Source organism: Malaclemys terrapin, chromosome 6, assembly GCF_027887155.1.
Source record: "Malaclemys terrapin pileata isolate rMalTer1 chromosome 6, rMalTer1.hap1, whole genome shotgun sequence".
NCBI classification, from domain to species: Eukaryota; Metazoa; Chordata; order Testudines; family Emydidae; genus Malaclemys; species Malaclemys terrapin.
Genome location: NC_071510.1, coordinates 27,367,407 through 27,385,935, shown reverse-complemented (window position 1 = coordinate 27,385,935; position 18,529 = coordinate 27,367,407). Strand labels below are relative to the sequence as shown.

At 38.5% G+C, this 18,529-nt stretch overlaps 1 protein-coding gene across 9 annotated transcripts in view; it reads left to right on the top strand.

The window, feature by feature from the left end:
• MPDZ (multiple PDZ domain crumbs cell polarity complex component) overlaps positions 1–18,529 on the top strand; it is a 129,656-nt gene that overhangs the window by 2,142 nt on the left and 108,985 nt on the right. For all 9 annotated transcript variants that reach the window (XM_054032034.1, XM_054032037.1, XM_054032030.1 and 6 more), the window contains exons 3-4: positions 8,983–9,054; positions 9,695–9,861. In XM_054032034.1, the coding sequence (XP_053888009.1) occupies positions 9,039–9,054; positions 9,695–9,861 (183 nt within the window). In that variant the 5' untranslated portion in view covers positions 8,983–9,038. The remainder of the gene's footprint in view (positions 1–8,982; positions 9,055–9,694; positions 9,862–18,529) is intronic.

Sequence of the window (18,529 nt, the reverse complement as noted above, 5' to 3'; positions counted from 1 at the left end):
TCTGTAAGGGTCCAATCCTGCTCCCATTGAAATCAGCGGCAAAATGTCCATTGATTTAATTTTTAGCAGGACAAGACCCGTTACATTACTATATTATTCACTTCTCAAATGGACAACTTGGCGGGGGGGATCAAAACTAAAAGAGAGAAAAAGTGGGAGAATGTTACTTTAGAATAATGTTTTGCTTTGCATTTGAAAACAAGAATGGGTACAATATAGCAGATGAAACGTAGTGTCGTTTTTAAATGTTTAATTAATTAAACAAATAATGTATTTAAGAAAATGAGCTTCCACTTCCTATTTAGCTTCAGCATTAATGTATTTGTCATTAAATGTCTGAGTTGGCATATTATGTGTCCTGAAAACTTCCCTGATTAACCAACAATTTATGTGAAGGGGAAACTGGGAAAAAGTGTCATTCACTTAAGAGGAAAAAAACCTTGGATGTCTTCGTTAGCAAGATAGAGAAAACTATGCCATTTGTCGTGTTTTAGTTTAATGTGCCTAAGAAAATAAAATTATGAAATAATTCTAACGGTATAGACATATTCTGTTAGTGTTAAAATATATTTATTTGGAGAATTAGATATCCAGTGTGTGACTGTCATTTTTATTTTACAGCTGTCTGGGATAGTTGATATTTAAGATGCTATAGCTGCCATACTTATTTTTGTATGGAAGAATGGTACAAAATGCATACTAGAGTAGTTTATATAATGAAAATGACTTATTTATATAATAGCCCAGACATGGTCAGATAAATAATAAATATCCTAGAAAGATATTTTTGAAGAGTTTATTTCTTTTCTTTCAGCATCCCAGTTTTATTTAGAGAGCGAAAACATGCATCCACAGCTACCTACCTACTCTGGTCTTCCTACATTGATTTTTTCCCCTTGCCGATTATCCATTTTGGTACCGTGCTAATGCTTTTCCTTTTCGCTAGCAGAGAAATGTGCCTTTAATCAGTTACTTATGTCACTGGCTTTTATGAATATGCTCCCAGAACCTTACACTCCAGCCTACTATTGAGTAGATTTTTGTCTGAATACATTCTTCCTGCTTTGGGATAAAATCTGCCCTAGGCCATCTAATTGATATCAGCACGAGGAAACAAGAAAAAGCTTTGCTTTAATGTTAGTACATACCCCTTATATTTTTTTTTCTGGCTTTGTGTGTCTTTGGAATCCACAGAACACAGTTCCATGAAACTTTTTACAGCTTATCAATTTATAGACCAGTTTGAATATTTTATTATAGAATAAATCTCCTCGCACACAGGCCACATTTTAATCATCAGATTTAAAACCATCTGAAGGCTTTCAGGATCATCCAATCCATGCTCCAAAAAAGTAAAACAGAAAATACAGTACTTACCCAATAGATTATGATTTCTGTGAAATTCATAAGGGTTGAATAAATCAGCTGCTTAAGTGACCTTTACTAGCATCCTACTGAGGTACCTGAAGTCAGCAGGCTACCATGTTTAATGAATATGACCTCATTAATTTAATACTCATGGCAATGATATTTTTATTTCACTCATTGGGACTCCTACCGAGATCATATTGCAATATTTAATTTTGTTCTTTTTCTACATCTGTCTATACATTTATGTGTAAATATCTGCCCTCTACTATCTTGGAAAGAAGCTTTGGAGCTGTTTTGGCTGGTAGTTGAGAAATAAGTGTCCCAAAAAGAATTAAGGTGTTAAATTGGTAGAATTCTCATTGTTATTTGGAGCAGGTCTTTCCATTGAAGATATTAGCATAGTCAGAAGAAACCTGTTACATACTCTAATATGACATTGTAAAAATATGCTGAATTTAATAGTCTTTTAGTACAGGAGACGTTTTATATTTTTATGTCCTTCAGTTGTAAGAAAAACACTGAATCTTTGACAGACCTTTTTTTGAACTGTTGCTTACTGTGCTGGGAACTATTCAATATCCTGTAAAATATGTAGATGTTTTAGGAGTCCTAGAGTAAATGGTTCAATTTATAAATGTTTAAGAGTGTAAACATGATTGGATTTGAAATACTAATTCCCAAAGTATATTTGTTGAAAAGCTTGCCTTGTTTTACAACTTGTGGTTAGCTTTATAATTGGTTGAAGCGACACAGATATGTACAGTAATTCCATCCACGTAATACAAGTTTAAATTTCATATAGATGCTATTTTAAGAAAATAGTTTACCAAAATATAAGGTAACATTCTTATGAAAAATTCAGTTCTCCTAATAGATTTCCATTTTATAATGCTGCCAGCAGTTAATAATAGTTAAAAATAATTCAGAATAAATGGAATCAGGTGCATTTGTCAGTAGGAAAAAAAAACTTAAACATGTTTAAAATTTTGAATCACACTAAAAATATACTTAATTAAAAATTACGTGTTAGTAAGTAGAATACTTGAATGTACTTGTGTCTTATCACAGAACAGATTGTAATATTAAGAACAGGTGTATAGATAACTTCATCATACAGTGTTGTGCTAAGTTCCAATTAAACAGCAATATGATTTATACAAAAGTGTTAACAAAATAAAACTTATAAAAATAAAGTAAATAAAACTAGAAGCTAATTTAAATGTTCAAATTATTTTTTCATCCATCCCTCAAAAATATTTAATATGACTTTTAGCTAAAGTAAAAATATTTTTATTCACTGTCATAATTAATATATGTTCAATGTATTATATTTTATTTTGTGCATCTTTTTTCATCTTGGTTCATACGAAATTATACTAAATTTGCAGAGATTGGGAATAAAGCTTTTCATCCTGAATTATTTACAGTCTTAATATGACCTACAGTGGTTTGTGAACTATTTTTTAAATACTTAATTGCATTTTTACTTTAAGGGTCTCAAAATCCTATTTTATTGGGGTAACTTTTAACATTTAGATTTCAGGCTTCTTGGGCCTGTCAGGTACATACTTTTTAGTCAAGGGAAATTTGCTTGGTTCATGAACTGTGTAGAAAAGTGCAAATTGCTTTTGCTTATATTAAATCCTCAGTGCAAATTGCTTTTGCTTGTATTAAATCAGTCCTCCTCCCATCATACAGAAGGGTGTGCTCTAGACACTACTGGGTGAGGGATCATGTGGTTAATCTCAGTCTGGAACATGGATGTCCTGTCAGTAAAACTCTGTATATTGCTCCTGTGTTTCTTTTTACCTCCTTGTCTCTGTGCCTCCCCATTTAGCCATTCCCATTCCCAGCCTCTCCAAGCACCACCAGCAGAAGGTTGTGATTTGTGCATAGCATTTACTGAGCACAGTGAAAATGATAGAGTCCATGTAATTCTTGTCTGTTTCACTCAACTTTTGTAGGCACTCCTAGGAAAGCACTTCAGGCAGTAGCACAGCCATGATTCTCCATGGAGGTGAAAGTAAGAATATAGCAGGGTTCTGTCGGAAAAGTGTTTTTTCTTTATCCTGTGCCCGAATTAACCTACCTACATACCTTAAAAACAGAATTACATGATCAAAGCAAAACAACATTTGTATGCCATGTGGGAGCCCAGAGTTCAATGTTTGCCCCCCCCTTGGGGTTGCAGCCAGTGGTGGCAGTGAGGCTAGGTGATAACAAGTTTACCTTTGGGGATTGCAAGCTGTAGTGGCAGGGAGACCTGGCAGTAGATAGTAGCATCCCCTACGTGTGGGTTGCAGTTTGTACTCAGTGCCACTGACAACAACACGATGGCATCTGAGTGGCAGCCAGACAATGGGGGGCGGAGGGAGACAGGACAAGGATGGAAAAAAGGTGTACTAAGCAGGCCAAATTCAAGCCTAAATGTAGATCGAACATTTTAAAATGTTGCCCTTGGTGTGTATTTAAAATGTGTGTCCTGAATATTCTTTTTGTTTAATTGAAGCAGATTTCTGTTTAGTCTCTAAGCCTTATAGCCAACATTTGGGCCTGGATATCAGTCTTAATATAGGCATTTCTGTTGTATTCTGAAAACGCTACCAGTACAGTAATGGCTGTACGATAAAGCCTATTATGGTGCTTTCTATTTTTGACATTGCATGTTTGCTAATCCAGCGCTATAAGCATTAGTTTCCAAGGTATTTATCTTAGAAAGGATTTGTGAAATACTAGATGGAGTACCAATCAATGAAGCAGGATGAAGCGCTCTCTTGGAAATTATATGATCAAATATAAAAGAACTCATTAGATGTGGGCCAGTTTTTCTTTTTGGTGAAGCTTTTGACGGTTGAGTTAAATGATTTCACTGCTGTAGTTAAAGGGGTACTGTCAACATAAAGCTCACGGCTAGATTCAAGAAGGCCCTACTCCTTTTCCCGTTGATGTCAGTGGTGCAGGATCAGGCACTAAGGGCTCAAAGATGCAACATGCTGAACACTTCTTGCCAATTGCTCTGCAGAATTGGCCCTAAAGTTGAAATAAGGAGGTGTAACTTATATTCTGCTCCAACAAAGGCGGATTCAACCCAGAGGAGAGCAAGTGCATTGCTGCTGCTGCCTCCCATTGAGATTGTTCTAGGGGGACCAGCTTTAACCTCTATCTCTAGGAGATTGGTGGATGGGAGGCACTGAATCTGCCCTCACTGAGCCTCTTTCTAGTCATCATCACCTACATTTTGTTGCTGTTTTGGTCCCCTGTTGACTTTCCCCAGCAGAAGGGAAAAGATGCTACCACTTTTGCCACCTCCTTGTCCTCCCTGTAGCCTGTGTCATCATAAATCCTGGTGTGAATTTAACCTCATATTTAAATAATCATGAAGATTATCATTGCCTCTACTGCTTAAAGGATAACTTAATGATTATTAAATCATTGCTTAAATTATAACATAAATTTTAAATGTCCAGTTCACTTTTTATTGGCTTGTACAATGATAACAGAGGGCAGTTTCACTTCTCTTTCCAGTTATTTAGGGAATCTAGACCAGAGGTGGGCAAACTATGGACCGCGAGACCCTCCTGCCAGGTCCCTGAGCTCCTGCTCCGGGAGGCTAGCCCCCGGCCCCTCCCCTGCTGTTCCCTCTTTCCCGCAGCCTCAGCTCACTCGCCGCCGGCGCAATGCTCTGGGCGGTGGGGCTGTGAGCTCTTGCCAGGCAGCGCAGCTGCAGAGCCGCAGCCTGACCCAGTGCTCTGTGCTGCATGGTGGCGGTGGCTGGCTCCAGCCTGGCGGCGCAGCTGCCTGTCCTGCTGCTCTAGGTGGCGCGGCTGTAGCACCGCCAGCCACCGGTGCTCCACGCAGCGTGGTAAGGGGGCAGGGAGCGGGGGAGTTGGATAAAGGGCAGGGGAGTTTGGGGTGATGGTCAGGGCGGTCAGAGAGTGGGGAATGGGGGTTGAATGGGGACAGGAGTTCCCAGGGGGCAGTCAGGAATGGGGGTGGGTGGGTGAATGGGGTGGCGGGGGGCAGTCAGGGGCAGGGGTCCCAGTGGGCAGTCAGGAATGAGAGGTGACCAATTAACATTGCTATAGTTGTGCTTATTAGCATAGGCAGTACAGTACCGATGAAGCCAGCGCATAGAATGGTTGTTAGAAATGGTGACTTCAGCTCTAGTAGAAACAGAGTAGTAGAATCAACGTCAAGTTAAGATAGTAAACTCTTTGGGGCATGGACTGTGTTTTAATCAGATATGGCTGTAAAAAAGCTGGATTGGGGCCTCTAGGTGCTACTTTAATACAAATAACTAATCAGAGTAGCCATATTGAAAATGAGAAGATCAGAAAGAAAATGCACCTTATTTTCAGTCTTCTAAGAGTGTAATACAAACAATACACTGAATCCTGCCCTCAGATGTACAGGTGTAAATTCAGCTATGCCGCCATATCTGAAGGTCGAATTTGTCCCAATGAGCAGGGAGTAAAATACAAGGAAACTGTTAAAATAAAAGCTGCTTTTTAAAAAAAAAAAATGAGCCCAGTGCTTTTGTTATAACTGCTCATAGTGTTTATATGGTTAAATACAGAGCTAGGCCAAGGCATAGTAGTGAAAGCCATTATGATTGAGAAGCTATCTCCCCTTCCTCTCCCCTAATAAATAAAACCCAAACAAGCTTCTCATCTTGTGTGTATCAGCTTCACATATCAATACATCTATAAAGAACAATCTGCTTCTAACCCATTAACATACTCATCCTTCAACATGTAAAATTACAGGACTGCTCCCATACCAGTTCCTCCACCTCTCACTCATCAATACTTTTTGTTCTGTATGGAAGAGAATTCACTCACAGGAGGGTCACTCCAATTTCGGCAGGATTTATTGCTGCTGGAGAGCTGATATAACAGCTCCTGGCAACGAGTCATTCTGAGCAACCTTACATTTTCATGGACTGTTCTAGTGCACAGCAGCTTTAGGATTGTGGACACCTTTTCAAGTCCCTCCTGAGCTATGCTATGTGCTCTTTGGCTGCAGAGGGGGAATGGGGACTTACTCCCTGTTTGTTTTCAAAATGGGGCTTGGCAGGGCTTGAAGGAAACGTAATTGGTATGAATGGATTACAATGGCGAGAGAACTGCAGACTCGTCCATCAAATTACAGAAACCTCTCTAAGCCCAAATATGGGCTTTGAATAAAGGATTTGATTTGATAAATTTAGGTATTTGCGTATCTGGCAAGAAAGGTAACTGGACTGACTAATTTAGGGAAGCCAATCCCTCTTCAATATGTAAAACCACCTCATCTATCCACTCGCTTATAAAATATAGTTATATGAAATATTATGGAAGCTGATCTAGCGAAATCATAGCCTCCTTCGGTTTTAGACTTCTTGAGATTTGATAGGCATGTGTGGGCGTCGGCTAAGCCAGATGAAATGAGAGAACAAATTCATTAGAGCTTGTAGTGTCTGTTACTGCTCTGTGTGTCAGTGTAGTGTGTGTCATGTGATAAGGTTACTTTTCATTCAGTCACTTGGAGAATCTGAATTCCAAGCTTGATCTGAAGTGATGAATTGCCATGAAAAAGACAATTCTAACTGTGAATCAGTGAAAGCATCCAAAAATAAAATGGTGTGAAATATTCAGACTTGTTGGAACTAAAGAGATGTTTGCGCACAAACTGTATTTAAACCCACTAGATTTGGGTTTCTCTACTAACTCACAGTTAACACAGTCCATGTTTATCAGCTATTCTTCATTGCTCATGACTTGTTCAAATGAATCTGGGCAGGTAGATATTTTCTCCGTTTCTGTGTAGGGAGGCATTCCGCTTACATTCTTTCCAAACTGCATGATTAATTGCCCTGTGGGGTTGTTCTCCTATTCCTGCCCCCATGCCTTCATCTGTGCCCCACCACACAGAATTCTTAAATGACCAGGTCTCCCACCTCTCTGGTCTCCTTGACAGTACACTTACTTATAGACCACAGTTCTTTGCACTTTGATGTGTTAACCAGATTTAAGCTAGGCTGCAATATATTGCATATATATCACATAGGAACATAATATTGTTACAGATGTGAAGGTAATATCCATGTGATAGATACATTTTATCATGCACTTGCCTGCACTCAGCCCACTAATCCATCTTCCCAGCACCCAAATGCTCCAGACTTTTGAGCAACTTCAGAAAGGCACCATTTTCTTAATTAAATGAAAATATCAAAGAAATGTTTCCTCCACATATGGAATTCCTCACCCCTCTCCACTCAAATCTCTGCTGCAAATAAAATTGCATCTGTCTGAGAGCCAAGATGGCAAAATTCAATCCTGGACCAGTGATGGATTTAAAATCCGATGTCTCTTGGTACTGTAGAGCTTGAGATGGGAGTTATTCTATTCTAGTCCTGCAGGGCTGCAAGGTATTCCATTTTAAACATAGCTTTTCTATTTAAAAAAAAATCTATGTAAGGTAATTTTATGAATTTTGTGTGTGGCTCCTTTTGAGCTCTTGTACAGTTTACTTCATGGTAAGTGAAGCTCCTGACTTTTCAGGTGGATGGGTTTTTTAAAAAAAATAGACACAATAATAATTTTTAAATCTTTCTAAAACATTTGTAAAATAGTCTAAAATATATCACACATACAAAATACGTGCTGGTATATTGTTGTATAAAGGTTTTAATGGAAGAAATTTTGGATGACATGCATAGCTTGCATGTGGCTTCACTACTCATGAGTAATTGAGACATCTCAAAGTTGTGCTGATAAAAACCTTTACACCAGCATGTATTCAGTATAAGCACACAATAATCACGGAGCTAATAAGATACATACTAGTCTTTATCTTTTCATCCCTTTGGGGTTTTTTTGTTCTATCCTATCTTCCATCCTTTGTTTGTACATTGTCGGTTTAGATTGCAACCTCTTGACTATGAAGTGCTATCAGATTTTTGATGCTGTGTAAATAATAAATGAAGATACTGATTGCACATATTCCTTTGAATCTCATAGATTTGCTTTGTTTTGATGCAAAACCATGGATTCTGACAGTTGGAACTCAAAACTCCAAAACACAAATTGTGCATGTAACACATGGAAATTGATATTGCAGGAAGTACGTCACATGTGCTCATGCAAACAAAGCCCTCAAGTTTTGTACAGCGTCACTTGGAAACTAAATTTGCAGCTTCTGGTTAAAATAGTACACTACACCTAGCACATCAGTAGGCAAAAACAGCATTGTTATGGAAATTTAGAAACGTTATGAATAATACTAAAAATCATTTTATACCTGCCTCTGGAAATTTGCACTACATGCATCTGACAAAGTGAGTATTCACCCACGAAAGCTTATGCTCCAAAAAGTCTGTTAGTCTATAAGGTGCCACAGGACTCTGTCATTTTTTACAGATCCAGACTAACATGGCGGCTACTCTAATACTTTCCATTCTTAGTTTTCAGGTTCAAAAGTGACTTTTGGAATATAATCAGCTGCTAGCTTATTTTAATTGTTTAAAGAGTGGTTGTGTTGATTGTTTTTCAAGAACTTCAGTGTTTTAAGATTTGATTCTTAATTCTCTTAATGTGATCACTTTTTTTCTACTTCTGTTATTTTTAGGGAAGTATATTAGCTGCCATTTGCAATTTTGGGATAGAACGTGAGCAGTGGAAAACATGCTGGAAGCAATAGGTGAGGTTTTATGTTACCACTATATGTTTGTGGCCAAACTAGGTTTATATGATAGATGTGAACTTAAGACATTACTGTATAAGATAATTGAGCTACTATACATAGAAATGTCTGAAGATGTTTGGATTCTTGTGTTCATGCATGTATTTTGAAATGCACATCATGATCATTATTCCTGATGAGCTATTTATTAGCATTGTCGGTTTCTTTTTCATATTTAATAATAGAGCTAGATGGAAAATCATGTACATCTGTGAAAATTAAAACAAAAAAATCCACAATATCTCTACTTAAGGGTGTTTGTATTACAACAGTCAATTGAAAGCTCACAAGCTGTGATTCCTGCACCTGAGTTTACATGAACAATTTTTCACATATAGGACCCAATTCTGCATGGACACGTGCCGCTACTATTGGCTTCTGCCCTTCCATTGATGTCCATGGGAATTGTACCCACATAATTGAGGGCAGAATTGGTCTTTTTTTAAATTGTTTTTTAATGTTCAATATTTTTCACTTAATGTTAAAAATTTGTAAACTATCACCCATCTCTAATTTTAGCTGGTGGGAAAGCTAGTCTTTGCTAGCTGCATGTGAGCTTTTGTAAGCTACTGCTGACTGGTAATGAATATCGCTGCAGATACACATCGGGCCCTGCAGGCAGTGGAGCGCCTGCAGGCGAAACTGCGGGAACGAGGTGACTTAGCAAATGAGGAGAAGTTGAGCTTGCTAAAATCAGTGCTGCAGAGCCCTCTCTTCAACCAGATCCTGAACCTTCAGACTTCTGTCCACCAGTTGAGAGATCAGGTAGGACAGCAGTATCTTGGGGAGAAGAGAAAAGATAAAATGTTGTAAAAGCTTATGTTTATCTGATTGCTGCTTGTGATAATTTAACAAAATGCAGGCTGAACAGTAAAATTAAATAACTAAAATTGAAGGGCTGATCCAAAGCCCATTAAAGTCAATGGAAAGATGCCCATTGACTTCAGTAGACTTTGGCTCAAGTCCTGAAGCTCATGTATATGTATAGATGTTTCTAGCTGTTTGCCTGTAGCTTATTGCTGTGTACTGTAGGAAAATGATGACAACATGTGGAAAGGTGTCAGAAGGCTGACTACTACCACCACTCAAAAAAGAAGGAAAAGGATACAGTCATGATACATTATTATAGAATTAGGGACAGATCCTTAGCTGCTATAGCACCATTTACTTCCAAGAAAATACTCGGATTTACATCAGATGAGAATCTGGGGCTTTATATCCATCAATTGGCGTGCACTCTTTGTGTGATTTATCACACTCATAGGCAAGAATACCATGTTGTTTAAACATGGATTTGTATATAGAAATCAAATCTGAGGATGGACAGTCACTGCTATTTTGCCTTCCTATTGAATCATCATTTTGGGCCAGATACTGCTTCCCTTTTGGTACAAACACATAGAAAGGAAGAGCTTAGTTCTAAAGATCTGTGACCATGATCCTTTTGTGCTACACTGCATCTTTTCCCTAGTGGAGGTATGGCCTGGGGTGATATAAAAAGACTGACCGGAGTGGCCATTACTTCTCATGGACGGTTGAGATCCACAAGCACCATGGGGCCATTTACTTATATGGAAATAACAGATAGTAGGCAACAAAAAGGCACAGAATAGGACATTACATTTTCAGCACTTTATCAGCATGAGTAAGAAAGCAGACACTTCCGTTATATTGGCTGGGTTAGATTTTTTGTGTGTGTGTCTTGAGAGAGCGCTTGAGTATCAAATTAGTTTATTGAATAAATAAATATTGTGCATCTGCCTCAGCATCCAGCTGTTCACTGACCTGTGTGAGAGGGGCATAGCTATGGCTGTTGGATGCAGAAATCCCACAATTCCCTTCGGGTTAGCTCATGCTCCAGGGGCAGTAGGAGGAAGCAGTCCCTATATTCTGAAACACTATGGGACTGCAGCTGTGACTTGCTTCGGGAGTGAAACTAGTAAAAGATTTCTAGCCCCTCATACAGCTGTGCAGCAGCTGGGCATCATCTGGCCCTTGGTTTCCTGTACTTCTTGATGCTATTTCACATGGGCAACAAATACTTTTGTAAAGTTTTACAACACTATCTTATTGTAAGTTTTACTCTTCATGTATTTGATATAGAGGAACTAGTTGCCTGAGAGCAATACAGCAATAATAATAAAATCTTACCAAAAAATCAGACTGTGGAAATTCTGAGGTTAACATAATGCACAGTTAGAGAATGAAGATTTAATGCCGACTTTAAAAAAGGCACAGAATGAGTTATGTGGTTGATGTCTGTGGGAGCATGCCATCTGATAAAGGTGCGCCAGAAAGTGTTACCAGGAATTTGCTGAAAAGTGAATGGAATTCGTATTACTATTTGTAGGGTGGGGAGATAAATGGGATTTTTCTCTTAAATGATTTTACTAATTTAGGTGAATATAGTATTTATCAAATCTGTAGCACACAAACACTCTTTGAGGGAGCAACTTTTTTAAAGTGAAAGGTTTATCTGAGGACATACACATGCAATTGCACAGCTATATTCATACATTCTGCTACTGTGATGGTGCTTGCAAATTGGGTGATTTTAATACAGTTTGGGTGTCCAGTGAGCTATCTGCATGTGAATTTACCTGATCTGCATGCACCGGCACGAACAAATGCATATGCAAATATAAGTGTGCAACTGTGCATGGATCTCTTTTAAAAAATGCATCTCTCTCTGTCTCTGTAAAGAGCATTCCTTAACTATAGTTTTAAAATAGGGACATGCAATTATCTGAGGTTGCTATTTTTTCTTCTTTAAATGTTTTCAAACGGTACAATTGAAAATTATTTTTAAAAAAGAAAGAAAAACAGGAAGCTCAATTAAAGAAAATCATAATGAAATTCCCAAGGAATTTCCTAGGTTTCAGTTTTGTCCAAGGATATCTTATTTTCTTTGTATGTGTTGTGTAAATGTTGTGCTCTTGAAAAGATTGACTAAAGTTACTTTCTAGTGTAACTGACAAGGAAGACGATTGGTGTATTAGAGTCAGGAAAGAAATGCAGCATACCTTTGTTGTTCAAGCTCTGGGCTCCTGTTGAGGAATAAAGTTGTATGATGGTTTTGTGCGCAGTAGGTATTAAGATGAACACGTCAAATTTATTTTCACTTGAAACTGAACAGAGATTTGAGCAGTGGTCGCTAGGGTCTGAAAGCAGAAGAGCAGGTGCATTAACCTGCCCATTACTTAATGTTGTTTGAGGATTATTTATGTGATTGTCCGTCATGTACTAGGTGCTTGTTGAATATTCAAGAGACGATAAGATGAGAGAGACATGCAGACTGAAGTTAGGGGAAGGGGAACAATGATGGCAATTTTATATAAAAATCCCATTGATTCACTTGAAGCAACACTACAGAAGTGGGTCTTTCAGAAAGACTTGTATGACACCCCTACCTTGGCTGCCTCCCTGAACTCAGCAGGGGCTGTACCATGCATAGGGGCTGTGTGGGGAAGGGATGGAGGTGATTATGTGAGAAGCTTAATTCTTAAATGTATCTTTGATAAATATTTAAAATTTGCTAGTAAGCCTCCAGGAGATTAAGTAAACATAGTCCTAGCATACAAATATCACTTGCACTGTACTTAAGAGGTCGTTGCCGCCTCTTTGGGGTCCAGAAAATTAGACTCCGTATTTTTGTTCACCGAGAATGAATCAATGATGTCACAAGCACCAAACCATGAGCTGAAAGAGCCACTCTCTGTTTTCATTCCCTTATATTTTCTCTGTTCTCTTGAGGTTTTTATGCTTGCTGTCACCTTTCCATCCTTCTTATTTGTGTTAATTGAGAATCGATCCCTTTCATCAGGAGAGGTGGGCTTACTTGAGACCACTATGGTTTAAATTTGTTCTAGACCATTTGGTTTTGGTCTGCTGATTTGTTTATTTTGGTGTTGATGTTGTGCACTGCCTTTTAGTATGTTGCTTAGATGCCCTATAAATATTTTAATTGAAATAAACAATTTTTGTTGATTATTTTGAGATTCTTACAATGCAGAGTTAGGAGATGGAATAGAAAAAATACTTTCTCTCACTAAGAAAAAGCATGGATTCAGTTCAGTTCCTAGTAACATCATGCCTTCAGCACTCATTTGCATATAAGTGTACTAAAGCAACCAGGATGCTCCCCCCACCCAGCAGCCTCTCTCTTTACTGAATGTTTGCTTTCTGATGCTACAGAGCAAGCTCGGTGTTTGAAGATAAGGGAATGACAGAAAAGACAAATAGAAATTCTGCCTCGTGGTTTGTTGAACTTCTCAAGTTTTAAATAATTTGATTTAATTTTTTCACCCTGTAAAAATATTCTAAACATATTAATCACCCAGCAATGGCAATCCTCTCTTCTCCTTTCTGTCTTTCACTCTATGCTTCCTCTCCTCCCCCCATCTTAAGAGCTCAAGGCACTGCTAATGAGAAAAGTCCCTTCCTTGGCTGAACTGCATTCCTCAGATTTTTCTCCCTTGGAATTATGGCCATTTTACATATGATTCAGGAATGGAAAAATAACCCCTGCAATGCAGACATATGCTAGCTTGCCCACAGTGGTCAGGTGCTCAGTGCTGTAAAGTCTATACAGCAAAGAAATTAAACACAGGCACTGGGAAACTAATTTTTTTTTCGCCTGTGAAAGGTCATGTGATGAGCAAGTGAAATCCCTGCAAAGCATTACACAAAAAAAGCACTCACAGTTACTGTTTTGTTGTCTTTCCACTACAGTAGTGACTGTTGGTCCTGGAGTCTGTCATGTGATCCAAAATATTCCACATGCTCATAAAGCCAAATATATTCTGACCTAAAAACTCTCCATGTGACTCAGTGAGGTATTAGTGGCAGGGGCAGTCAGCATGGCTCTTTTGGAACTGTGCTGCTGGGATTGGAGTTGGGAGGACGGGACTCCAGGGATTCAGAGCTAACACTGAAAAGTAAGGCTGCTATGTAGGTAATGCTAGCCTCCATTGAACGGCGTGTTCATTTTTAAAGAGCTGCGGTAGGTGGTGGTGGGATTTGGGGCCAGTCCTAAGTCCTTTTTTTTTTTTTTTTTTTTTTTTTTTTGAGTGCTCTATAACACCCTACCGAAAAAAATGAAGAGAAAACATTACAAAGAGAACTTCGCAGAGTTAGCCTCTCACTTCAAGTTTTTCAGGATGAGTGGACCCTTTATGATTATTATGCATGCTTACAGCTGCCTTGATTATTTTAGGAGACACAAATACCAGATTAAATACTGTATTGAGGTCTGGGTCGTCTTGGGAAACAGTGACACCTGCTCAGCCTGACACACACAAACATTGAAGTTTTAAACAAACTAATTTTGAGAGACCTAAAAATGCTGATTTGTTTCTTAAAATGCTGATGTACCAAAGATATGACTGGAATAGGATTTTTTTTTTTATTAAAAACATTTTGAACAACCAAATGAAAGTAGTATTTAATTGCATTGAGAGTCTAACTATGCAACTGTAACATAAGTTTTATCACACTGTGTGGTATCAGTGAATTTTCTTTTTGTCTAATGCCAAATTATGTCAATATTGCAGATGTTACATACAGTAAAGGAAAGCCAATCAAGGCAAATTAGCATAAGCCAATTTATAGAACAAAGTAATATTCCTTCTTACAGTACTTACATAATCACAGGGCTATAAAGCTACTTTATGATGGAGTTATAATGGTTTTATAACTGCCAAGCAGTGCAATTTATATGTTGTGAAAAATATATCTTAAAACCACGAAAGCATCATTTTTGTAGGACTTCCATTTGTGGTTTAATGTCACCCGGGAATGACCTCTATCTGTGTGATTAGGAATAGTGTTCATCAGTGATTCTCAACCTTTTCTATACTGTGACCTTTACCAAAAAAATAAAAACAAAAACCAAACAAAAAACCAGGATACCCTTCCTATTTAGCCATAAAGAAAGGTAATATGGTCATGACCTTCCTTGTTTGCAGTTCCCCTGGGTGTTAACATCCTGCAGGGGAAGAACTCATGGCATATACCAAGGGACAGGTACTCTATAGCAAGATGGCTTTGCATAGTATCAATATTTAAAAAAAAACATTGTTTAAGAGAGTGTGTGTGTGGAGAGAGAGCGAGAGAGATTAAGTTTTGAATATATGTGAAAAACTTTACTTTTTCAGCCTTTTTTTCCCCCCAAGTTGTGATCAGGAGTCAGAAGCCACTTTGTCTGACATAGTCTTCTCACATTAAGCTAATCCCCATTGAACATTCAACTAATTTCTTTAATTAGATTTAAAGATAAAGATCATTAAAGTGGAGTGCCACTATTAATTACAGTAGAAGAACTAGTATTCAATAATGCATCATAGCTGTGCTGTAGTCAGTGTTTTGCTGAAAGATTTTTTTAAAGAAAATAAGTCTTCCTGTGAGTGTAGATTTAAGAGTGTCTATGATTTTAGTCTTTTCTTATAGTGTATGCAAGGGGCATATCCGTATTCCTGCTGTAAATTCATACATAGGAGAGGCTTTTCTCACCCTGTGCTTTTCATTTTTGGACACAGTAAAGGATTTTTTTTCTTACTGAGCTCCTTGCCCTTCCAGCAAAGTAAGTGATTTATTCCATAACAGGGAGGAGAAACAATACCATGATCCTGCAGAAGAGCTGCTGTTCCTAAAAAGGTCAGACCCAGGGAGTCACTGTGGTTCACTCCAGCTGGGATGCTGGTACATCTAGCTCTTCTATCTGCAGATATGGAAAGTTCTAGATGCAGCACAGGCCTTGCTGTTGCTCTTTGTGGGGAGACAGGCTGCAGAGAGGCTGTTCAGAGGCAATCCATGCCCTACGTAAGATTGAGAGCACTTTGCAGAGGCAGCTGTTCCTAAAGAGCATGGTGAGAGGGCAGGGATGAGGCCAGTGGGTCTACGACTATGGGGATTTGCTGGTCAGGGATGACGGTAAAGTGGCATAGTAGTTGCGTGGCTGCAGCCAGCTGTACAGGTGCTCTGCACATTAGGAAGGTAGTATACTATTCTTCCTCATCTATAGGATGATCTTCCATGTAAGGCCTCTCTATTTAACTTTGTTCAGGTGGTCCAAAATTTGTCTCTTCATCAGCATTATTTTCAGACTTTCTGTTCTTTTCTGACTTCGTCTTGGAGGGTGATTTTACACATCCCATCAAAGGGGGTGGCTTGAGAACCACACAGACTGGTCAGGCTTCCATGGAGTATCAGGGAAGGGGGAAAATGGGGGCACTAAGGCAGCATTCCCCCTACTCCATATGCACAGGGTAAAATCTCCCCTGGGAGGGAGGGTCCCTGCTAATCATGTGCAGTGTAAGAGACACCTTGGCATTCTGATATTAAGTGAAGAATAATGGCCCCCAAGTACAAGTCTAAGGATAAAATATTTCATACACTTCTATTTGATTGTTTTCATAAGTAAAATAATTATAAAACACATTTCTATAAACAGTTATGCATGGTGCTTGTTGGAGTTTGCAGGTTTGGGCCCATGTGTTGTGACCTCAGGTTGCTGCACATCTAAAACTTTTTGGGTGTGATTCTCATTTACACTCAGGCCACTTCACACTGCTCTGGTGTGTAAAGAGGCTGTCATGTGGGAGTGAATTATTACACCTGCTTTAAGGGTGCTTTACGTGATTAGGAGTGTGTAAAATAGCCTTATTGTAAATGAGAATCAGGCCCTTTAAAATGTATTATGTTAAGAACCATGACTGTTATTGATATTTGAAGGTGGAGCGTACAGAGAGGGATATAGAGCAAATAAAATGTTTACTAATCTTCAAACTGTCAAGTTATATCACTTGATCAGATTATGTTAGCTGCACAATAGGCAGTAGGTCATCCCTTCATGTCATTATACTGTATATTATACTGAGCAAGGATTGGGTTTTGAATTTAGATTCCAAGGGCCAGATAGATTCCAAGGACCAGATTTTTAAATCCTGGCCTCCAGTTTGGTGGGTGTAAATTGCACAGACAAATAATTTTGGACATAATTTTCTGCATATAATGATGGGCCCTTTAGAAGGTTAAATTTCTGACTTGAGGGTGCAATCAGGGATACAGATGTCTGAATTAGGGATTGTAACAGGGCATAGCAGGGGTTCTCTTAGTCCTGACTCTGCTCTGCTCCAAAAACGACTCAGAAACCTTCTGGCTCAGCCTCTGTTCTGAGGAGTAGAAAAGAATCAGATGATTCATCATTAATAGAGATAATGAAATATGAACAGAGTTAGCATTTTGTGACAGAAAGAAGAGTCATAGAATCCTAGACAATTTTCAACCCTTATGTCTATCAGGCATTCTTGTCCATCTTCCTGTCAATCCAGGATTGTGTCCTACAGTGTATTTTTAAGTGCTCTGTCCAGTCCTGTCCAGTTCTAAATAACTCCAGCAAAGAGACTGCACCATTAACCTTAGGATACTACTTCACAGTCTGAGAGTGTGTTCAGTCTACATTTTCCTTGAAATGAGAATGAATAGAATGAAATACTCTTCTGCTGCATTTGAATACGTTGGAGGATGTTTACCAGAGTGGCACTTGCAGGTATTGTGAAAGTTTAAAGCTGAGGAAGGAGATAAGTGACGGAACAAAATAATGATATAGAATGACAGAAATAATAGTAAGATAATTTGATAAATTTCATTACCCAGTGTTAGTGCAGTAGTTTGGGCAGTGATATTGGAGTTGATAGAATAAGATTAGGGCTAAGAAAATGATTTTAAAAATACCCCCAGGAATTTTGAGATTTTCTATTGATATTTGAAACTTTGATGACAACTTTAAAGATAAAGAAGGAAAACTACAATCTATTGTTTTACCTAATTTTTTCTTTGGCATTGTAGGACATGATGCAAGCATTTTGGTCAGTGTTTGCTGTTGTAAACAGCAAATAAGTCCATAATTACTGGTCACAATGCAGGAGGGAGAGCAGGCGTTTCAGAGCTTCTGTGCATGGACAGGCAAGAGTGGGGAACAGACAGAGTCTTGACTCCCTGCCTTCAAAGCTCTAATCAGCATAGCTCTACTTGTGCATAAAAAAAAAAAAAAAAGTAATCTGCTACTGGCCAAGGGCAAGCAGGGGAAGGATTGTGATCCTCTGAGTTAGTTTATTCTCTGGTCTGCTCTAGGGGCAGCACAATGCACAAGCCTTTTTCTCAGGGCAGATAGTAGAGGTATAAACCAGAGCTGAAAGATTTTCAAAGTAGTCTAGGGGATTTAGACACATCATCCTTTAATTTTAAATTAAATCCTTGAGCTGATGGAGAGGTTAATAGAGAGTGACAGTCTTACCATATGGTGACACAAAAGACCTGAACCATGAACTCTCAGTGAGACCTCTAATTCTGTCGTCATCAGTGAGGTTTCTCTCTCCAAGATAAATCCAGATTTTTTTTAAAAGGGTTAAGTTGGTTTTAAAAGACTCTCTGG